Raw genomic sequence first — 21,363 nt, 5'->3', positions numbered from 1 at the left:
ACTGTGTGTGTGTGGGGGGGGGAGGACTGTGTGTGTGGGTGGGTGGGTGGGCAGGAATGGTATGTAGGGGTGGAGGATGGTATGTGGGGTGAGGAGGGAGGGAGGGATGGTGTGTGAACGATGGTGTGTGTGGGGAGGGATGGTGTGGGAGGGATGTGTGGGGTGGTAGTGAGGGTAAGGGGGGGGTAGAGTGAGGGGTCCTACAGGAGGCAGGATAAACAGTCGGGCCCTGGAGGAGGGATTACCATACCTGTGTGCTGCTCTGGGTGAAGGATGGTAGGGATGAGAACATTCTCGTAAGGCGAGCCCAGTTCCGAGGGCGTGGGTATAGGCGGCAGGGAGGGCGGCGGCCAGATGGGCGGCGGCCAAGAGGGCGGCTCACCAGCGCCCTCGTCGTCCTCGTCCAGACTGATGAGCTGGTTGTGGCCTGCACCAGCGTCACCACCACCAGGACGGGCGACCCCCCACCGATACCACCAGCGGCCATATGGAAGGCGTCGTGGGCGTGTTGTGTTAGTGTAGTGGTCACGTGGTGGTGGTAGGGTGTTGGTAGTGGTCAGGTGGTGGTAATGGTAGTGTAGTAGTCAGGTGGTGATGGTAGTGGGGTGTTGGCAGTAGTCAGATGGTAATGTGTTGGTCAGGTGGTGGTAGTGTATTCGACAGATGGTGGTAGTGTAGTGGTCAGGTGGTGGTAGTGTAGTGGTCAGGTGGTGGTAGTGCAGTGGACAGGTGGTGTTGGTAGTGTTGGCATTGGTGTCAGCAATGTGTTGGTGGTATACATATGGTGGAAATGTTGTTTTAGTGGAAATTATTGTAGATGGCGTGTGTGTGAGTGTGTGGTAGTGTAGATGTGACAGAGTTGCGTGTTTAAAGGTGGTATGGTGTATGTGGAGGTGGTGTGACGTATGGGTGTATGTGGTGGTGGAGGTGGTGTGGCGTATGGGTGTATGTGGTGGTGGTGTGACGTATGGGTGTATGTGGTGGTGGTGTGACGTATGGGTGTGTGTGGTGGTGGGTGGTGTGGCGTATGGGTATACGTGGTGGTGGGGTTATCAAGCAGGGAACGTTTATTGGATATAGAACGTTTTTAAGGGGGGTTCGTGGGGAGGAGTAGTTAACATTTGGGGGGTGAACGTTTAAGGTTAAAAGTTGAACATTTATAGGGGTGGTAGTGATGGTGGGGTGTGAACATTTACAGATTGAAGGTAAAACATTTATAAAGTGTGTGTGTGTGTGTGTGTGTGTGTGTGTGTGTGTGTGTGTGTGTGTGGTGACGTTTCATGTGTACTGTATATGGAGTGCAGTGTGTGTGTGTGTGTGTGTGTGTGTGTGTGTGTGTGTGTGTGTGTGTGTGTGAGTGTGTGTGTGTGTGTAGAGAATGTATATGTAGAGGGTAGGTGGTGAAGGGGGGGTGACGGTGGTAAGGGAGGAGGGGGGGAAGGAAGAGGGCAAGGAGAAAGGAAGGAAGGAAGAAGGAGGAGGAGAAGGAAGAGGAATTAAAGCCAAAATAAATATCAAAAAAATCATCATATACAAAATATTTAAAACATGCACGGGGCAAAGTACCATTTAAATACAACTAAAACAAAACAATAATACAAAATAAAATAAATGAAAAGCAACAATTACCATTCCATAGCAGCTAAGATTATTATTATTACGTGGCCACACACACACATAGCGAGGGTAAGTTACTTTACAGCTACAGTAGTGGTGATAGGTATGCGGCGGGCTATCAAAGGGACAACATGTGTGCATAATATATATATATATATATATATATATATATATATATATATATTAAATCACCTACCACACTATATAACCAGAGGTGCCTTATACCTGGCGTCCTTCAGGGTAATCATATACACACCTGACTATCTTCACCACAAAGATAAATAGACGTGAAGGTATCAAAACACTAATGAATTAAAGCTAAAACGATATCTAATTAGACAAAGACACAATTAAGTAACTAAGAACAGCCAGGATATAGGAACCTCTGGCGGCCAAAAAAAAAACAAAAAAAACTACTTAACTTTAAATATCTCGGTCTATTATACTGTATGTGATGAAGTTTCTATATTAAAACACTACAATTAAAAGTATACCTTATTGTGGGGTTTTTTTTTTTACGACACCCATTGAACGGCGAGACATAAACACACACATATATACTTCAACACTACATATAATCACAAGGTTACGTTTAGGCTATACTAAGAACACAAACATCAGTGACCCCAGTCTTGTCGCATTCTCCTTCCCTCCTTCTCCTTCCCTCCTTCCTTCTACCTCCTTCCTTCCTTTTCTATAGTCTCAGTGGGTATATAATGCGTCATCCTTATACTGATCTACTAATATATTCCAATACCCTTTTATGGATCAACGATACTGCCTCTTCCATCGTCCTATTCCTTTCATTCCCTAGTCACTCCTCTATTCCTTCCTTTCTCTTCCCTCGCCTCTACCCTACTCCTTCCTTTCCTCGCCACCTTCTCTACTCCTTCCCTCCCTCAGTACACAGATAAGTAAGGGTGAAGCCGTACACTTAATAAGGGTGATCCCTCCCTCAGTACACAGATAAGTCAGGGTGAAGCCGTACACTTAATAAGGGTGATCCCTCCCTCAGTACACAGATAAGTAAGGGTGAAGCCGTACACTTAATAAGGGTGATTCCTCCCTCAGTACACAGATAAGTAAGGGTGAAGCCGTACACTTAATAAGGGTGATCCCTCCCTCAGTACACAGATAAGTAAGGGTGAAGCCGTACACTTAATAAGGGTGATTCCTCCCTCAGTACACAGATAAGTAAGGGTGAAGCCGTACACTTAAATCCACTTAGTAAGCGCCCTCCTCCTCCTCCCCCCTCAGTACAGTAAGTCAGGGTGTAGCCGTACACTTAATAAGGGTGGTGATCTCCTGGGTGATGGGGGTGTTGATGAGGGCGATGGTGTCAAGCACGGTGTGACCACAGTCGTCCCGCACCTCCGGGTCCGCCCCAGCCTCCAGCAACACACGCACCACCTCAACCCCGTGTCGCCACGCCACCAACCGCAGGTCGCCACGCCACCAACCACGCCCGCAGCCAGGTCCACACGCCACCAACCACGCCCGCAGCCAGGTCCACACGCCACCAACCACGCCCGCAACCAGGTCCGCACGCCACCATGCCAGAATGTAGTTGGTGCCGTGGGTAGAGGTGAGGTGAGGGAGTAAGGGAGAGGTGATAATGGAGGGAAGTGTAAAAGGAAAAGAAAAACCCATGAATTAATAACAACGTCACACACATCAATAACATCATCGTTATTATTACTGAACAAAATACTTGGAAAAATCCGAAAAAATCACTTTACACTTAACACTTAAAATAATTGACTTAATACTCCACTTTTCCAATCAATTTAAACCATTTGACTTTAAAGATCCTTTCAATTTTTATATATTTTGACTTCAATCACCAATGAGATTTCCACTACTGTACTGTAGCTAATTGATTAATGATTAAGTAATTCTTTGACTTCAATTTTGACTTCCATATGAATTCAAATAATGTCCAAGCAACTATATAATACTTAACCTCAATTTTGACTTCCATATGAATTCAAATAATGTCCAAGCAACTATATAATACTTAACCTCAATTTTGACTTCAATCAATTTAAAGGTACAATAATTTTGACTTCAATTTAAAAGTACAATAATTTTGACTTCAATCTTAATTTCAAATACAAAATACCTGATAATGACTAAATCCTCTGAACTCCATTTTGAATTCTATCTCACAATACAAACTGCCTGACAATAATAACGTAAATGGTAGATGGTAGATGTTGATAACGGTGGTGGATGGGAAGGCACTGAGGAAGAGGAGGAATAGGCAATGAAATGAATAAAGGAGGAAGTGAGAGGTAAGAATGGTAATAAAGGAAGGAAGGAAGGGGGTAGATGATGGTGGGAGAGAAGTAGATGATAAGAGAGTGAACGAAGATAAGTAAACAAAGAACAGAGTGAGAGAAGTGAGAGAAGAAGAGAGGAAAAAATAAGATGAAAGTGAGAGAAGAGAGAAAGATGACAGTAAAATTGAGGAAAAATGAGTTAAGTGAGAGAAAATGAGTGAGAGAAAATGGTAAAAAGTGAGAGAATATGAGTGAAGTGAGAGAAAATGAGTGAAAGTGAGAGAAAATGAGTGAAAAGTGAAATATAGTAAAAGTGAGAAAATGAGTAAAAGTGAATATGTCGTAGATGTAGCAGCCATAAAGGGAATGTAAGTGCCTTATAGTGTGAAGTGCCTCATAGTGAGTGGGATTACCTTATAGTGAGTGTACGTGCTTTAGAGTGAGTGTCTTAAAGTAAGTTTGAGTGCCATACACTAAGTACCCTATAGTGCCGTAGTGTTTGAGTGCCAAGAATATGTAAATGCCATCCCAGGTGCCATATAAGTGCGAGGTGTGTGTTGTAGTGCCATATAAGTGCAGTGTGTGTATTATGAGGTGCCTTATAAGTGCGAGTGTGTGTATTAAGTGCCATATAAGTGCAGTGTGTGTATTATGAGTGCCTTATATAAGTGCAGTGTATATTAGTAGTGCCATATAAGTGCAGAGTGTGTGTATTATGAGTGCCATATAAGTGCAGTGTGTGTATGTAGTGCCATATAAGTGCGAGTGTGTGTATTATGAGTGCCATATAAGTGCGAGTGTGTGTATTATGAGTGCCTTATAAGTGCGAGTGTGTGTATTATGAGTGCCATATAAGTGCAGGTGTGTGTATAGGTGCCATATAAGTGAGGTGTGTGTTTATAGGTGCCATATAAGTGCGAGTGTGTATTATGAGTGCCTTATAAGTGCGAGTGTGTGTATTATGAGTGCCATATAAGTGCAGTGTGTGTGTATTAGGTGCCTTATAGTGCAGTGTGTGTATTATGAGTGCCATATAGGTGCAGTGTGTGATATGAGTGCCATATAAGTGCAGTGTGTGTATTATGAGTGCCTTATAAGTGCAGTGTGTGTATTATGAGTGCCATATAAGTGCAGAGTGTGTGTATTATGAGTGCCTTATAAGTGCAGGTGTGTATTATGAGTGCCATATAAGTGCAGTGTGTGTATTATGAGTGCCATATATGCAGTGTGTAATGAGTGCCATAAGTGCAAGTGTGTATTATGAGTGCCATATAGTGCGAGTGTGTGTGTATAAGTGCCTTATAAGTGCGAGTGTGTGTGTATAGGTGCCATATAAGTGCAGTGTGTGTATGAAGTGCCTTATAAGTGCAGTGTGTGTATGAGTGCCAAAAGTGCAGTGTGTGTATTATGAGTGCCATATAAGTGAGTGTGTGTGTATTAGAGGCCTTATAAGGAGGTATAAGGCTATAAGTGCGAGTGTGTGTAGTATTATGAGTGCCTTATAAGTGCGAGTGTGTATTATGAGTGCCATATAAGGAGGTGTGTATTATGAGCCATATATGCAAGTGTGTGTATTATGAGTGCCATATAAGTGCGAGTGTGTATTATGAGTGCCTTATATGCGAGTGTGTGTATTATGAGTGCCATATAAGCAAGGAGTGTGTGTATTATGAGTGCCTTATAAGTGCGAGTGTGTGTATTATGAGTGCCTTATAAGTGCGAGGTGTGTATTATGAGTGCCATATATGCAGTGTGTGTATATAGTCCATATATGAGGTGGAAGAGTGCCATATAAGTGCAGGTGTGTATTATGAGTGCCTTATAAGTGCGAGTGTGTGTATTATGAGTGCCATATATGAGTGTCAGAGTGTATATGGTATGAGTGCCTTATAAGTGCAAGTGTGTGTATTATGAGTGCCTTATAAGTGCGAGTGCGTGTATTATAAGTGCCAAAAATGTGTAAATGCCATCCAATGAGTGCCAGTTTGTTTGAGTGCATAATTTGTATAAATGTTCATATATTGCCAGTGTGTGTGTGTGTGTGTGTGTGTGTTAGCATTACCTTGCCACAGAGAGCGGCTTCATGCAGGGGGCTCCTGACCCGTGCGCACGTTAACATGGTGACCGTGCGTCAGTAGTAGCTTCACCACCTCCCTGTACCCACGCCCACCACGTACACGCCCAGTCCACCACGCACCAGGTAGAAGTGTGAGCGGGAGGGTGGTGGAAGAGGCACAACGTGGGAGGAAGAGGAGGCAGGAGGAAGAGGGAAGAGGCTATGTTAGTTGTTGAGCGTTAGGCTACTACACGGTATTAGTAGTCCAGGAGTCTCTAAATGAGTCTTACCGTCACTGTGTTGTTTACATCTCGCTGGGGTTCAGAGACAGGATCACCTGATTGGCTTACTTTATGACTACACTATGACACTATCGTCACTACACAGCTGCGTCTCTCACCTCCAGTTACGAAATATAGTGAGGCTTTTATAGTGACCGTACGACATGGCTTAAGACTCCCGGACCTGGGTTATTACATCACACACACCTGTCAACACGGGAGTCACAGTTGGCGCCATATTGTATCTGGGGAACTCTCTCTCTCTCTCTCTTATTGACCCACAGTGTTACCTCTATGTACCCCATCAGCACACACACACACACACACACACACACACACACACACACACACACACACACCCGGTCCAGAAACAATACGGCACCAACTGTGAACACCTGCATGACGTCATTAATTCCAATGCCATATACAATACTGACGAAGACAACATTAAATATACTAATGCCGGTAGGACAAACTCTGAAGGGCTCACACTAACAAATATATCAACCTTTTGTAAGTCAAAGCCACACGAGGAGATGGAGACGTTGTAAAAAAAAAGTTACTTTCGATATTGACTTGACACCTTCTTCAGTTGCCTGTAGGAGTGAGTACATGAGTGGGCGAGGTCTTGTTACTCACTAATGAAGGTGGTTTGTTAAGCAGTAGGGTCACAGGTACAAGGGTCAGGTCAATGGTCATTATCAACACCCTGAGGCTTGATAATATTCATTGGACAAGTGGACCAAGTGTTCCTAGTGTTTACTAATGAAGAAAAATACTCGGTAATGTCTTCATCTCTTGGTGTGGGTTTCATTTACAAAATAAGACTAATACATTTTATATATACACTATTTTATACACGTACACAACAATGTAAGTAAAAACAAATAATTTTTACACATATTTAAAGTGTTAAGTTACGAAAGACTTTGTTGATGAAAACTTTATGAGACAGTGTTAGTCCGGCCAAGACCCGGTTCTGGGTAAGGTTCCAGCACCCTCACAGGCTCACCACACTGTTCTCATTATCACAAGTTTAGGGTAAACAGTCATGCTGAGGAGAGAGCGGGACAGCTGCCTCACCATTATGGCAACATTACTGAGGTGCAGGTCACACAGGTCCCTAACCTAACCATCAGGTCTGGGACCCATGTGACCAGTCGTCACCCACAACACCTGACTCACCTATGACCGTTCCTGGAGGCGCGTAAGGGGTGGGGGAAGACTGCGGCAGGCCGCAGCTACGGTGTAAGGGCGCAGTAGGTCTGGCTGCGCCCGTACTAACACCTCCACTGTGTGCAGGCGGCCGTACTGCGCGGCCAGGTCGAGGGCCGTCTCCGCCTGTAGGTTGGGTACAGTTGGGTCGCCCCCTTGAGCTAGTAACATCTGCGCCGCCTCAGTGTGACCATACTGCGCCGCGCAGTGCAGGGCGGTCTCACCCCCCTTGTTCTGAAACACACAAAAACACTCCTTTAATACACAGTTCATATACGAGTAAATTAACTTAATGCATTTAACTAACTCCACGACCTGGAACCACAAGTATACTTCCAAAGTTCTCGGGGGAAAAACACCAGTTCATTAATAAGTCAGTGGCAGTAATAAATATTAATAAACCGGTGCAGCATTATAATACGCATCTTACTACACCTGAAAATAATGGAACCTCCATCACTTTATTTTAGGGGCCAGACACTCACCACAACAGTTGACAGTAACCTTGGAGGAGGAGGAGGGACAGAGTGTCACAATTTCAGTCATAATCTGCCCTAACCTAACGCTTCACCACCCACCTGTGTCACCCCCTCCCAGTCATCACCAGGAGAAGCAACTTACCGTGATCTACATAACTCAAAATTATGTTAATTAAACTCCTGAGTTACGGTTATAATGAGCAAGGTGGCCATGACGACGGCAGCGACTCCCTCCCCTCCCTGAGCCCCTTCCTCCCCTCCAACCCTCCCCACTATCCTTCCCTCCCTGGTACTCTCCTTTCATCCCCTCCCTTCCCTCCACCACCTCCTCTGCTTTATAGTACTTGACAATTAACGTAATGTTGTTTGTACCCCCAAGACCTACACACACCCAACTTTTCACCGCTGTACCTCCAAGAACCACCACACACACTCTCTCTCTCTCTCTCTCCAAGAACCAGACAATCTAGCACCTCCAACACTTAGAAACCCTCGCGACTGCCAACTTTCGCGCAAATACTCAAAAAGAAAGTGGACACAGTGCCAACTTTCCCACCAGATACTGAAGAGAAAGTCGACACCACAGTGCCAACTTTCCCAGCTATACACTTTCCTCACACGATAGTCTTGTTGGTACACTGTTGTTGTAGGTATCTTGATGGTCAGTTTAATTACTTGCAGTCATTGTGAGGCATCATCAGCAAGGGTGGTTCAGTGTGTGTGTGTGTGTGTGTGTGTGTGTGTGTGTGTGTGTGTGTGTTTGTGTGTGTTTTGGCTGGTCATGCGCCTGTATGCCGTTCATCATGATATCGTAGTATGGACTTTCTAGGGGAGGGGTGTCCATAAGTTCTAAGACTTTCTGGGGTGTCCATATTTTGTAAGACTTTCTGGGGTGTCCTTTGTAAGACTTTCTGGGGTGTCCACGTGTTTTAAAGACTCTGGGGTGTCCATATATTTTTTAAACTTTCTGAGGGTGTCCATATTGTTTAAAGACTCTTAGGGGTGTCTACACTTTTTAATACTTTCTGGGCGAGTCTATACATATTTTAAGCTTTTGGGGTGTCTTGTCTGAGGTGTCCATAAGTGTCCATATTTTTAAAGACTTTCTGGGGTGTCCATATTTTTTAAGACTTTCCATAATCCAACACCACCGCACAGACAGTTACAGTTGGGATGATTTTTTCCTCATTTAAAGACTAACGTGGACAACTTTCATGTCTTAAGTTATAATTAAGACACAATGATGCTGTCCTCTCTCATCTAAAGGTCCAATTTAATCGCTGGAGATTTTAATTAACTCCCGTACTTAAGCTAAACACACGAGCAATAAAGCTGGAGGTATTATACACAAGATGGCTTTAAAACAAAAGACAATTAATATATAGATGACATGATTCATCCAAGCTTCTATACATGTAAACAAATACAGGTTATAATACGAGACAAACACACACGATGGCTCAAAAACAAAAGACGATCAATAATAGATGACATGATTCATCCAAGCGTCTATACATGTAAACAAATACAGGTTATAATACGAGACAAACACACACGATGGCTCAAAAACAAAAGACGATCAATAATAGATGACATGATTCATCCAAGCGTCTATACATGTAAACAAATGCAGGTTATAATACGAGACTAATACACACGATGGCTTAAAAAACAAAAGACAATCAATATATAGATGACATGATTCATCCAAGCGTCTATACATGTAAATAAATGCAAGTTATAATACGAGACTTATACACGATGGCTTAAAAACAAAGACAATCATTATATAGATGACATGATTCATCCAAGCGTCTATACATATAAACAATGCAGGAAATCAGGTTATAATACAAGACACAACACGTCCCGGAAGGAAATGTGTATCTCTGACAATCATTTCTTCCTGATTTTTTTTCTTTGACGGTCTAAACGTATATTGAACAGCACCATTATATTAACGTGTGTTCTTCTGTTATATAAGGCATCAAGAACATCTTCTCGCTGCCTATGTGAGAAGTAATCCACGATAGCTTGGCCTTAATCTCTCTATCAATTAGTGCGTGTATATCAGCGCGTGTTTTTGTTGACGTCACTTCAGATTAGTGATTCATCCCCACGTAACCCTATATGTACAGTCAGTCCTCCGTCCTATCTATGAACCCTGATGGAAGGAAGGAAGGAAGGAAGGGGAAGGAAGGAAGGAAGGAAGGATAGGGGAAGGAAGGATAGGGAAGGAAAGGAAAGGAAGGAGGAAAAGAAAGGACAGGGGAAGGAAAGGGAGGGAGGAAGATCGCTCTCACATATGATTAAGGAACTTTGCATACGCGTAGTTAAAAGCCACTTAACTACTCATAGCAATAACCAATTAATGTAATACAAATTGATGACACTTGGTTATAGAACACATAAATAAATTGCGAGAGATGGCAACATAATATTTAACCCTTTCTCCCTCCCTCATCCCTCCAATACCCTCCCTCCCTCCCTCCCTACACCCATTAAACACTAGTCATTATTCTACTACAATAAACCATTTCAACCCTTTCAGCATTAAAAACTCCCCCTTTCTCCCTCTCATCTCCCATTCTTTTCCCTCCATCCCCCCATCCCTTCCTCCCTCCATCCCCCATCCCATCCCCCATCCCATCCCCCATCCTTCCTCCTCCCATCCCCCATCCTTCCTCCCCTCCATCCCCCTTCTCCAGCTTACTCTCTTGCTTCCTCGACCTCCTTCCTCTTCCCTCCCTTAGCTATCCAAACTCTTACCCTCCTCCTCCTCCTCCTACTTCCCTCCCTCCCAACCAGTTTTTCCCTCTACTCCCCCACCCTCTCCTTCCATCACCTCCACCTGTTTCCCTCCTTCCCCATCCCTCTACCCATCACCCCTTTCCTCCCTCCCCACCCCACCTCCCCACCATCGCCGTGATGTTAATGGTCACCGCCCTACCATTACCACCCTCTATTAAACCCTAGCTAAAAGGCACCCACTCCTTAATTGTCTAACTGCCTTGTTTGACGCAGCTCATCACCTTCCACAGAGACTCCCCCCTTGGCCTGACCCAACCAACCGTAACGACCCTTCTAACGACCCCCCTCCCACCCCTTCCATGTTAACGACCATTTAGCTGTTGATGTTAGGTATTGTTTAGTACGTGTGATAATTATCTAGACAGCTTGTGACATAATTAAAATAGAACGTTAATATCCTGTAAGTAAACTACACTATATCATACCGTGTACATATTGGCCAACTAATAGTACAGTACTCCTATACAGTCATGTGAAACAAACAAACACGCATTATTTATACTACATGACATTACTATAAACAAAACACACAGACAGACAGACAGACAGACAGACAGACTCCATGAGTATTGACCACATTAAAGCAGCGAATACAATAGTCAGGGTCAAGCGAGGTGTGTGGGTGTGTGTATTGATGTATGTATGTACGTGTGTGTGTGTGTGTGTGTGTGTGTGTGTGCGTATGTAGGCGTGATATGACACAAAACACAGCCATATTTCACCGTCCAACTGATGGCTCGTGTAATGAAAACGTCCACAAAATTTACAGGTGTTGGCGACTTGGCTCACATCAGCTCTGCCAGTTCACCCTCTCTTACCAACAGGTAAAAACAACAGAATATTTACCTTTTTCCTCCTACCTGGTTTTACTTACTATGTGTGTGTGTGTGTGTGTGTGTGTTAACTACTGTACGTCTTTTTAGAAGTGTACACAGCCTCAATGTATTGTACCTGTAGCCACGTCTTACCTGTGTGTGTGGAGAGAGAGAGAGAGAGAGAGAGAGAGAGAGAGAGAGAGAGAGAGAGAGAGAGAGAGGAGAGAGAAGAGAAAGAGAGAGAGAGATCAAGTACCACATTCAAAACACCACAGTTCCCCAACCGAGGACAAACAGGGAGCGACGCAAGATAACTTAATCAAGGGCCACAGTCAAGCGTTAAAAAAAATAAAAAATAACACAACTGCTGGGTTCCTCCTCCTCTACCTGCACATCCTCCCGGCAGCGATAACAGTCTAATGCTCTTGACACGACTGATACCTGGTGGGGGGAGAGGGGGGTATGGGGAGAGGGGTATGGGGTGGGAGAGAGGGGTATGGGGTGGGGAGTGGGAGAGAGAGAGAGGGTATGGGTGGGAGAGAGAGGGGTATGGGGTGGGAGAGAGGGGTAGGGAGTGGGAGAGGGGTAGGGAGTGGGAGAGAGAAGGGGTAGGGAGTGGGGGGGTGACGTCTCCAGAGGATTTAGTACCACTGAGAGAAAAGACTGGACATGCACTGGGTAGATCAAGATGCCGGGAGGAATCAAACGTAATTAGTCCCCTCTCTAATTTAAACATTCAGTAGGTTACTATTACGACGGATAACGATAATTAACCCGATAAACACCAGGTGGACATTAATTAATTATATATGTCATCTTCTTTACTAATTAGCTATCTATTGCTATCTTATTTCCCGGTGATAACAAGAGATTTTTTCCTCGTGGCTTCACTATTGTATTGGTTGAATCGTAATGGCGCGGAGTAGTGGGGAAATAGTGGTAGATATGTTTGTAATTGATAATATACACTCCTATTACAACGATACGCCCACCACACTCCATCAACACGCCCATCACCACGCCCACCACCCCCACACGCATCACAACAACACTTAAGGACAGTAATGATCTAAACCACTTAGCATAACACTACACTACCCCCCGCACACTATACCCGCCTATCTTAATTGGTCATTTGTTATTCATAGATAGAGATTTACCCCCCCACTCCCGCCCTACTCCACCTCACCCCGCCCCACTCCACCTCACCCGCCCACTCCACCTCACCCCCGCCCCACTCCACCTCACCCCCGCCCACCCCATCCCAACCCCACCCAGGCCAGACACTAATGCTGAGGGGATGAATGAGGCCGTGAATGAATGGTAAACACACGCACTTACTACTACCACCACCACCACCTACCACCATCTACCACCATCACTACTACCACCATCACTACTACCACCATCACTACCACCACCAACCTCCCATTCATTAACACCACGCTGGTTGACTGACTCGCTGGCTGACTGACTGACTCGCTGGCTGACTGACTCATCTCACGACCTCCACTACAAGTCACTGATGATCATGTCCTCGTCCTTCCCACCTCCCCCCACCCCCTCTTCTTCCTCCTCCTCCTCCTCCTTCGACCCCACCCCGTACCCCCCTCCTCCTCCCCCACAAGGAAGTTATCATTATCAGTACAGGTAAGTTAATGTACTAAGTCTTATCCTACTCTAAATACCACCTCAATATCACCTATCCTACGATTCCTTAAACCAAAAAATAATCCACAAATCGTATAGGATCCCCTGGCCGACTCGAGGGTCAAAGAATTATGTAAATGACTCAGGGGCCGACCAAGAGTTTTTCATATGCAAAAGACAAAAACCATAGACCACAGAGATTCAAAACATATATACTGTATATAGATAGTTGGATTTGGTTATATTTGTGTGTGGGGAGAGGAGAGGAGAGGAGAGGAGAGGAGAGGAGAGAGGAGAAAAGAGAAGAAGAGAAGAGAAGAGAAAGTCTAATCATCATGAGGTTACAGAAAATATAATGCCCGGGTTTTAAATAACATCATGTGGTGGGAGGAATCAAGCAGACGAACACATGACAAGAACTAAACAAACACACACTACCAACAAACACACACTACCAACAAAACACACACTACCAACAAACACACACTACCAACAAACACACACTACTAAACAAACACACACTCCAACAAACACACACTACCAACAAACACACACACCAACAAAACACACACCCCAACAAACACACTACCAACAAACACACACACTACCAACAAACACACAGACAACAGTGACAACACAACAAGAAGGTGGCACCACTCTCCTCATTGTGCCACCACCAGTCTTGCCAACAATAGCCGGGGTTCTCCACCATTAACATTCAAATACTTGGTGCATTATAATCCCTCGGTAGGAAGTTGTCCTTAGGGTCCTGCCACTAGGAGAGGTACCAGGGTGGGTGGGTGGGTGGAGTGGAGGTGGAGGTAGTGGGGGTGTGTCTAAGTGTTTGGTGTGTTAAGAATGATGAGTGTGTCGAGATGTCTTGGCAAGTGTGCGTTAATATGAGTTGAGATGTGCGTGCAGTGTGAGAAGGCGTGCGTGCGTGAAGGCGTGTGTTGAGGTGTGTGTGTGTGTGTGTGTGTGTAGACGCCAACTCTAACACTTGAAGGAAGTTATCGACGAACAACCAACTCAATGGCGACAAAGTCCTAAACACACACACACACACACACACACACACACACACACACACACACACACACACACACACACCAAGTTACTTATTCACGAGCTCATCAAAATTTCACCCAGTTTAACGCTCCCTGACCAACCACACGACCACCACAATCATCTACCTCACTTACAACCACCACAATCACCTACCTCACAACTACCACAATCGTCTGCTTTACTTACAACCACAACAATCATCTACCTCACTTACAATCACCACAATCATCTACCTCACTTACAACCACCACAATCACCTACCTCACTTACAACCACAACAATCATCTACCTCACTTACAACCACCACAATCACCTACCTCACAACTACCACAATCGTTTCTTTACTTACAACCACTTCTACCACATCAATCATCCACTTCAACTACCACAACACCACACTACTATAAGACACAGACCATACCACCACCACCACCACTACTACTACTATTGCTACTACTATTACCACCACTACTACTACTACTACAAGTATCACCCAGCAACAGGTATGAGTCATGGTAAGCAGTGCTACTTTTTTTGTAGTTACTTTAGGATATGAAGAAACACACACACACATACATACATACACAACTATACCTCACGCACACAGGCACACACACGCACACAACCACACACTCATGCAGACACAGGTAAGGGCCAGCAATTCTTCCTTGTGTGTTCGTCCACCTTAACAATTAAATTTTTTTACCGTGTTGAACAAAATGTAATAGAAATTAATCAAATAGAAAAAAAACGTCAATATATCTTTAAATCATGTAAATATTGAATTGACAATTATTTAAAGGTGACGTAATAAGTATTAATAAGTAAACATACACAGGTGACAGGTAAGTTTCTCTTGAATTAGTAAATGAATCGAGTTACTTGATGCTCTTGAGTACCCAAATATGATACAGACAGACAGAGACGTATGAAGACACAGACAGACAGAGACATATAGACAGACACAGACAGACAGAGACATATAGACAGACACACACAAAGAACAGAAGAGAGAGAGAGAGAGAGAGAGAGTGCTCATCCACCGTACACTACATCACCCTCCACTTCTGTCACTCACTGTCCACCCTCCCCTCCCTGCCACGCCCCTCCCCCCTCCCCTACACCCCATCATCCCCCCTCCCCCTATAGCCAGGGTTCGTCAAAGCCAGTTAGCGGCATCAGAATTTCACTTGAGTTTCAGTGAGTGTAAAATCGCCTCGCTCTGCCATGGGATTGACGCCAGGCCCCCCAACTTTTATATATCACACACGAAAGGTTTTGTGGATCCATTCTTTTTGTTCATAACGACGAGGGGAGATGGGGGGCGAGGAGGGAGGGGCTGGAGGGCGAAGAGGAGGGGGCGAGGGGAGGGAGGGCGAGGAGGGAGGGACAGGAGGGAGGGGACGAGGAGGGAGGGACGAGGAGGGAGGGACAGGGAGGGAGGGGGGGCGAGGGAGGGGGCAGGAGGGGGGCGAGGGACGAGGAGGGCGAGGAGGGAGGGGCAGGGAGGGAGGGGGCGAGGAGGAGGGGGCGAGGAGGGGAGGGGGACGAGGAGGGACGAGGGAGGGGGACGAGGAGGAGGGGACGAGGAGGGAGGGGGACGAGGAGGAAGGGGGGACGAGGGAGGGAGGGAGGACGAGGGAGGGAGGGGGGCAGAGGAGGGGAGGGAGGGAGGAGGGGGGCGAGGAGAGGAGGGGGCGAGGGAGGGAGGGGCGAGGAGGGAGGGCGAGGGAGGGAGGGACGAGGAGGGAGGGGGACGAGGAGGGAGGGACGAGAGGGACACGGTATAATTTGGTGTGACCCTCAACACACATACACGCTCAGGCTATTTTTTATATATTTTTATATATATTTGTAAACACGTAAATTGTTAATGTATAAAATTTTTATTCTTTCCAGGAACATAATATCTGGTCTAGTTGTCGTATTAACGTTATTAAGGAAGAGTAACGTGGCTTAGTGAGTCTCAGGTTAATGGGTGGTGTTGATGATCACCTTTGACCTGTTACTTGTTCCCGTGGGTGTACCGATAGTTAAAGACACACAGGAGTATAATAGGGACGAGAGGGGGAGAAGGTAGCTGTTGTTATACTGGTGAGAAGGGTGAGCAGTGACGTACGTGTGTGTGTGTGTGTGTGTGTGTCAGAGATATTGTTCCTTGCTTCTTGAGCCATTTATAAATAAAAAGAAGGAAGAAGGAGGGATGGAGGGTAGGGGAGGGAAGAGAAACAAAGGGTTAGAGTGGGTGAAGTGAGAGAAGCAAAGAGAAGGAGAGGGAGAAAAGGTGGGGTAGAGGGAGGAGAAAGGGAAGGAAACGTCAATTAAGGTAAGGTAAGGTAAGGTAAGGTAAGGTAAGGTAAGGTAAGGTAGGCCAGTATTTGTTCAGTGACTCAGTCAGCACAAAGTTTCACCGCTACCGTTTGCATAGCTGGTTAATTAATGCTAATGGTTCTCACACCACTGTTTCCTGTTCACCACCACATGTTCACTGTTGTCTGATGAACACCGTCGCATGTGTTCACCTTACCACCCTATGTTCAAAAAGATTAAAATCCTTTACACACACACACACACACACACACACACACACACACACACACACACACACACACATCCCTGCATCACAAACAAGCACACACGGACGGACAACCACCAAACAAACACACGAACTGCCACAACTGCAATCATTCCAATATTGAAAACCCGTCACCTACACTCTCCCCCACACACTATCATCTCCACCACCAATATCAAACAACACACACACACACACACACACACACAATCATCCTTACACACACACACACACACACACACACACTGCAATATTGAAACTCTATCTGACGACACATTCCGTACAGCTAACCAGAAATATCGACTGAAACATAAACCGCAGGACACTTTAAACCACCTACCCTCCCCCTACCACCACCCAGGGCTTCAAGAGTGGAGATTGACCAACACCTCGGCCCTACCACCACCCAGGGCTTCAAGTGGTGGAGATTGACAACACCTCGGCCCCTACCACCACCAGGGCTTCAAGTGGAGATTGACAACACCTCGGCCCCTACCACCACAGGGCTTCAAGTGGTGGAGATTGACAACACCTCGGCTACCACCACCAGGGCTTCAAGTGGAGGAGATTGACAACACCTCGGCCCTACCACCACCCAGGGCTTCAAGTGGAGGTTGACAACACCTCGGCCCTACCACCATCCAGGGCTTCAAGTGGTGGAGATTGGCCAACACCTCGGCCCCTACCACCACCCAGGGCCTCAAGTGGTGGAGATTCAACACCTCGGCCCCTACCACCCAGGGCTTCAAGTGGTGGAGATTGACAACATCTCGGCCCCCTATCACCACCAACAGTGATAGCTAGACCAGGAGCAGCAATAGGCAGTCATGGTTAATCAATAGTTAGATGTGTGTAAATAGAATGGTGATAAGCCACACTATTGCCACCATCAATAACACGGTCACCATCACTAACATCCACACAGTCACTATCATTATCACCATCTTTACTACACACACCCACATAATTATAGTTTTTACTCGTTTTTCTTACTATACCTACTCGTTCTTTAACTCTATCTTCGAAAACAAAAAATAAATATATCGTTAAAATTCTCCAAAAGATTCAGGGAGGAAAAATACAAAGACTCAACAAAGGGAGTTTTCGCAACAAAATCGTCAGTGAGAGTTTAGTGTTTGGTAACCTGCCAGTAAATAATGGATTTGTAAACACGACAGCTGGACCCAGTGTTTCCAGCCACGGTACATCTCCATACTAACTGTTCTGTGGATCTCCCTCTCTAGTGCCTACCTCCTACACACACACACACACCTTCACTAAGTGTCTACCTGCTGCAAATCCTTATCTTCCTCCCTCCCTCTCCCCTGCCTTACAGCGCCATACTCACCCTTTGTATTACCAACACTGCTTGTTTCTCTCCCTCTCTCCTCATTCCCTCCCTGATAGTCTCTGTTCCTCCTCCTCCTCCTCCCTCCTGCCCGTCTGTCCCTCTTCATCTTCCCTAGCCCCTACCTTCCTCTTTAGTCCTCTCCTTCCCTTTCTCCCTCTTTAGACCCTCTCCTGTGTGGCCTACTCTCTCCCTCTTTAGACCTCCTACCCCCCTCCTGTCCCTCTCTTTTCCCATGTTTGGTACTCTCCCTCCTGCCCTCTCTCCCCCTCTCTCCTCCCCTCTCTCCCTCCCTGCCTCTCTCTCCTCCCTGCCCCTCTCTCTCCCCCCTGCCTCTCTCTCCCCTGCCCCTCTCTCCCTCCTGCCCTCTCTCCTCCCTGCCCCTCTCTCCCTCCCTGCCTCTCTCCCTCCGCCCTCCCCTCCCGCCTCCCTGCCTCTCCCTCCCCCCCTGCCTCTCTCTCCTCCTGCCTCTCTCCCTCCCTGCCTGCCTGTTCCTCTCCCCTGCCTGCCTGCTTCACAACAACAACAACTACACACAAATCCACGTTCTCATAACCACTCCAAACTTTTTTTTCTGTGATCGGTTAAAATGCAATCAAAACTTTTTTCGGTGTAGCCAGTTAGGATGTGCAGATTAAGAGCGTGAATACAGGCGCTACAGTATAATAAAACAACAAAACCTACCTGTTCGTTTTGTTACCTTTTGATCACTATTTTATTTCTCTTTTCCTTCCTTCTGGTTTCCCATCTTTTTAACCTATTGTACTGTGAGGAACGAGTAACACACACACACACACACACACACACACACACACACACACACACACACACACACACACACACACACACACACACACACACACACACACATTACAACAGATGGTTACATCATCACAGATTCACCAAAATGTAGTTTCAAAGATAAAAGTCAAATTATTTATAACTTTGTCACCCGGAGTCAAAACTTTCCATGTCCACAGCGAGGTAATCTGTGGGTTAAACTACAATCATTATAAACCAATCTTACCGTACAGTTCGTCTGGTGGGGGCTGTTTGACCAGGTGTATGGCCAAACCTAACCTAACCTAACCTCTCTCCTCTCTCTCTCTCTCTCTCTCTCTCTCTCTCTCTCAGATGACGTCATTAGCCAACTGGGGAAAAATTGGGATAATTTTTTTCACCAGTTTACATTTTCCAACTAATAATTAAATTCGTGGTTGTATGTTCCATTAGAGTGTTGTGTGTCGTGGAACCAAGCCATCAGAATCAGCCTTTGTAACTTGGGGGGTCAATTATATATTTTTTTAATTTCACTTTAAATTATTACCTATTCTTATGTTTTTGTCGTTTTTTCTGTTTTTGGTTGTTGTTTTCTTACTGCTTGATGTCGTATTGTAAAGACAAGATGGTGTCAGTGTGTGTAGTGAGTGTTGATGGTATAGAATTGGACTAGGGGTGATATGGGGTGTGGAGGGGAAGGGATAGGTAGGGGTGAGAGGGTGGGGGATAGAGTGGGGGGGTGTGATGGGAAGAGGGGAAGGGAAGAGGGGAAGAGGGAAGATGCCCATACTCAATACTATCCTATGTTTATTTACCCACATCATCCTCACCCCTCACTATCACCCACTGTTTCACCACCACCACCCACTGTTTCACCACCACCACCACCCACTGTTTCACCACCACCACTACCACCACCCAATGCTTGCCCGCCAGTCTCGTGCATCAAGCGTTGTCAATCAAGCTCTCAAAGCACACCCGGTTCACCACCCAGTGATCAAGGGCCATCCTCACCCCTCACACCCACCACTCACCCACCTCCCCTCCACCTCCTTTTCAATCACCTAACCTAACCTCACCTCACTCCACCTCACCTCTCCTCAACCTCACCTAACCTAACCTAACCTCACCTTAACCAAAACTTCATGGCAGTGTTCATGTGCGTGTCTCCTAGGTGTACATGCGTTCCCTCGTGACTCAAGCACACACACTGAATAAATTATAACCTACTGGCCCCACGCTGTACAATAGGGACAACCACTTATCTATCTACTGTACCTCCGAGTCACCTACCCAAACCAAACCTAACCTAACCTACCCAAATCAAACTTAACCTAACCTAACCTGATCTAACCTAACCTGACCTGATCTAACCAAAGCAAACTTAACCTAACCTAATCTAACCTAACCTGACCTGATCTAACCTAACCAAACCTAACCTGACCTGACCTGACCTAACCAAACTTAACCTAACCCGACCTGATCTACTATACCTACTAGTCACCAAACCGACTCAGGTAGAAAATATTATTCCCCTGGCCTTAATTCCCATTCCCAAAAGTTCTCACGTGAAAATAATTCCTATAAAGAGATGCGGAGGAGACAATAACACAGAGACGATAGAAGGAATAATAATTAGAGGACATAGAAAAATAACAATAATAAAGGAAATAGGAGGAATGGGAATAAAAGGGGAGATAGAAGGAATGGGAATAAAAGGGGAGATAGAAGGAATGGGAATAAAAGGGGAGATAGAAGGAATGGGAATAAAAGGGGAGATAGAAGGAATGGGAATAAAAGGGGAGATAGAAGGAATGGGAATAACAACACAAGAGAGAGAGAGAGAGAGAGAGAGAGAGAGAGAGAGAGAAATAACTAAGAATGGTAAATAACTGCGCAGTGAGACAGGAAGTAGATAATGATAACGGGTGAAGGTCGGGAGAGGGAGGAGAGGGAGGTGGGCGAGAAAAGAGAGGAAGGGGGAGATGCAGAGGAGAAAAGAGGAGGTGGAGGAAGTACAGAGGGAGAAGAGTGATAAATGAGAAAAACAATATCAACAACCACCACCACCACCACACACGACCACCACCACAACGACCACCACCACAACAACAACAACCACCACAACGACCACCACCACAACGACCACCACCACAACAACAACAACCACCACCACAACCACCACCACCACAACCACCACCACAACAACTACCACCACAACAACCACCACAACGTCTGACAGGAAGAATAACAAGGCTAAAAAACAATAGCAACATCAGCTCTGTAATTAGTAAAGCACAGCCACAACCTCTGCTATGTAATGTCGCCTTCTGCTCTACATTAGTATAGCGTCTCTCTCGTGTTGTAAAGCTAATCACCCAAATCA

At 45.7% G+C, this 21,363-nt stretch overlaps 1 protein-coding gene and 1 long non-coding RNA gene across 2 annotated transcripts in view; both read right to left on the bottom strand.

The window, feature by feature from the left end:
• LOC121854918 (YLP motif-containing protein 1-like) overlaps positions 1-7,454 on the bottom strand; it is a 71,299-nt gene extending 63,845 nt beyond the window's left edge. The window contains exons 1-4 of the mRNA XM_042349729.1: positions 7,422-7,454; positions 5,962-6,053; positions 2,901-3,033; positions 251-427 (exon numbers count right to left, since the gene is read on the bottom strand). Of these exons, the coding sequence (XP_042205663.1) occupies positions 251-427; positions 2,901-3,033; positions 5,962-6,018 (367 nt within the window). The 5' untranslated portion in view covers positions 6,019-6,053; positions 7,422-7,454. The remainder of the gene's footprint in view (positions 1-250; positions 428-2,900; positions 3,034-5,961; positions 6,054-7,421) is intronic.
• The window catches only part of LOC121854919, a 41,278-nt gene continuing 27,364 nt past the window's right edge, over positions 7,450-21,363 (bottom strand). Inside the window, exon 4 of the long non-coding RNA XR_006086666.1 lies at positions 7,450-7,685. This is a non-coding gene — a long non-coding RNA (uncharacterized LOC121854919). The remainder of the gene's footprint in view (positions 7,686-21,363) is intronic.

Source organism: Homarus americanus, unplaced genomic scaffold, assembly GCF_018991925.1.
Source record: "Homarus americanus isolate GMGI-L3 unplaced genomic scaffold, GMGI_Hamer_2.0 scaffold12795, whole genome shotgun sequence".
Lineage (NCBI taxonomy): Eukaryota > Metazoa > Arthropoda > Malacostraca > Decapoda > Nephropidae > Homarus > Homarus americanus.
Note: the sequence above shows the minus strand (reverse complement) of the source record. Positions and strands in the feature narration are given on the sequence as shown.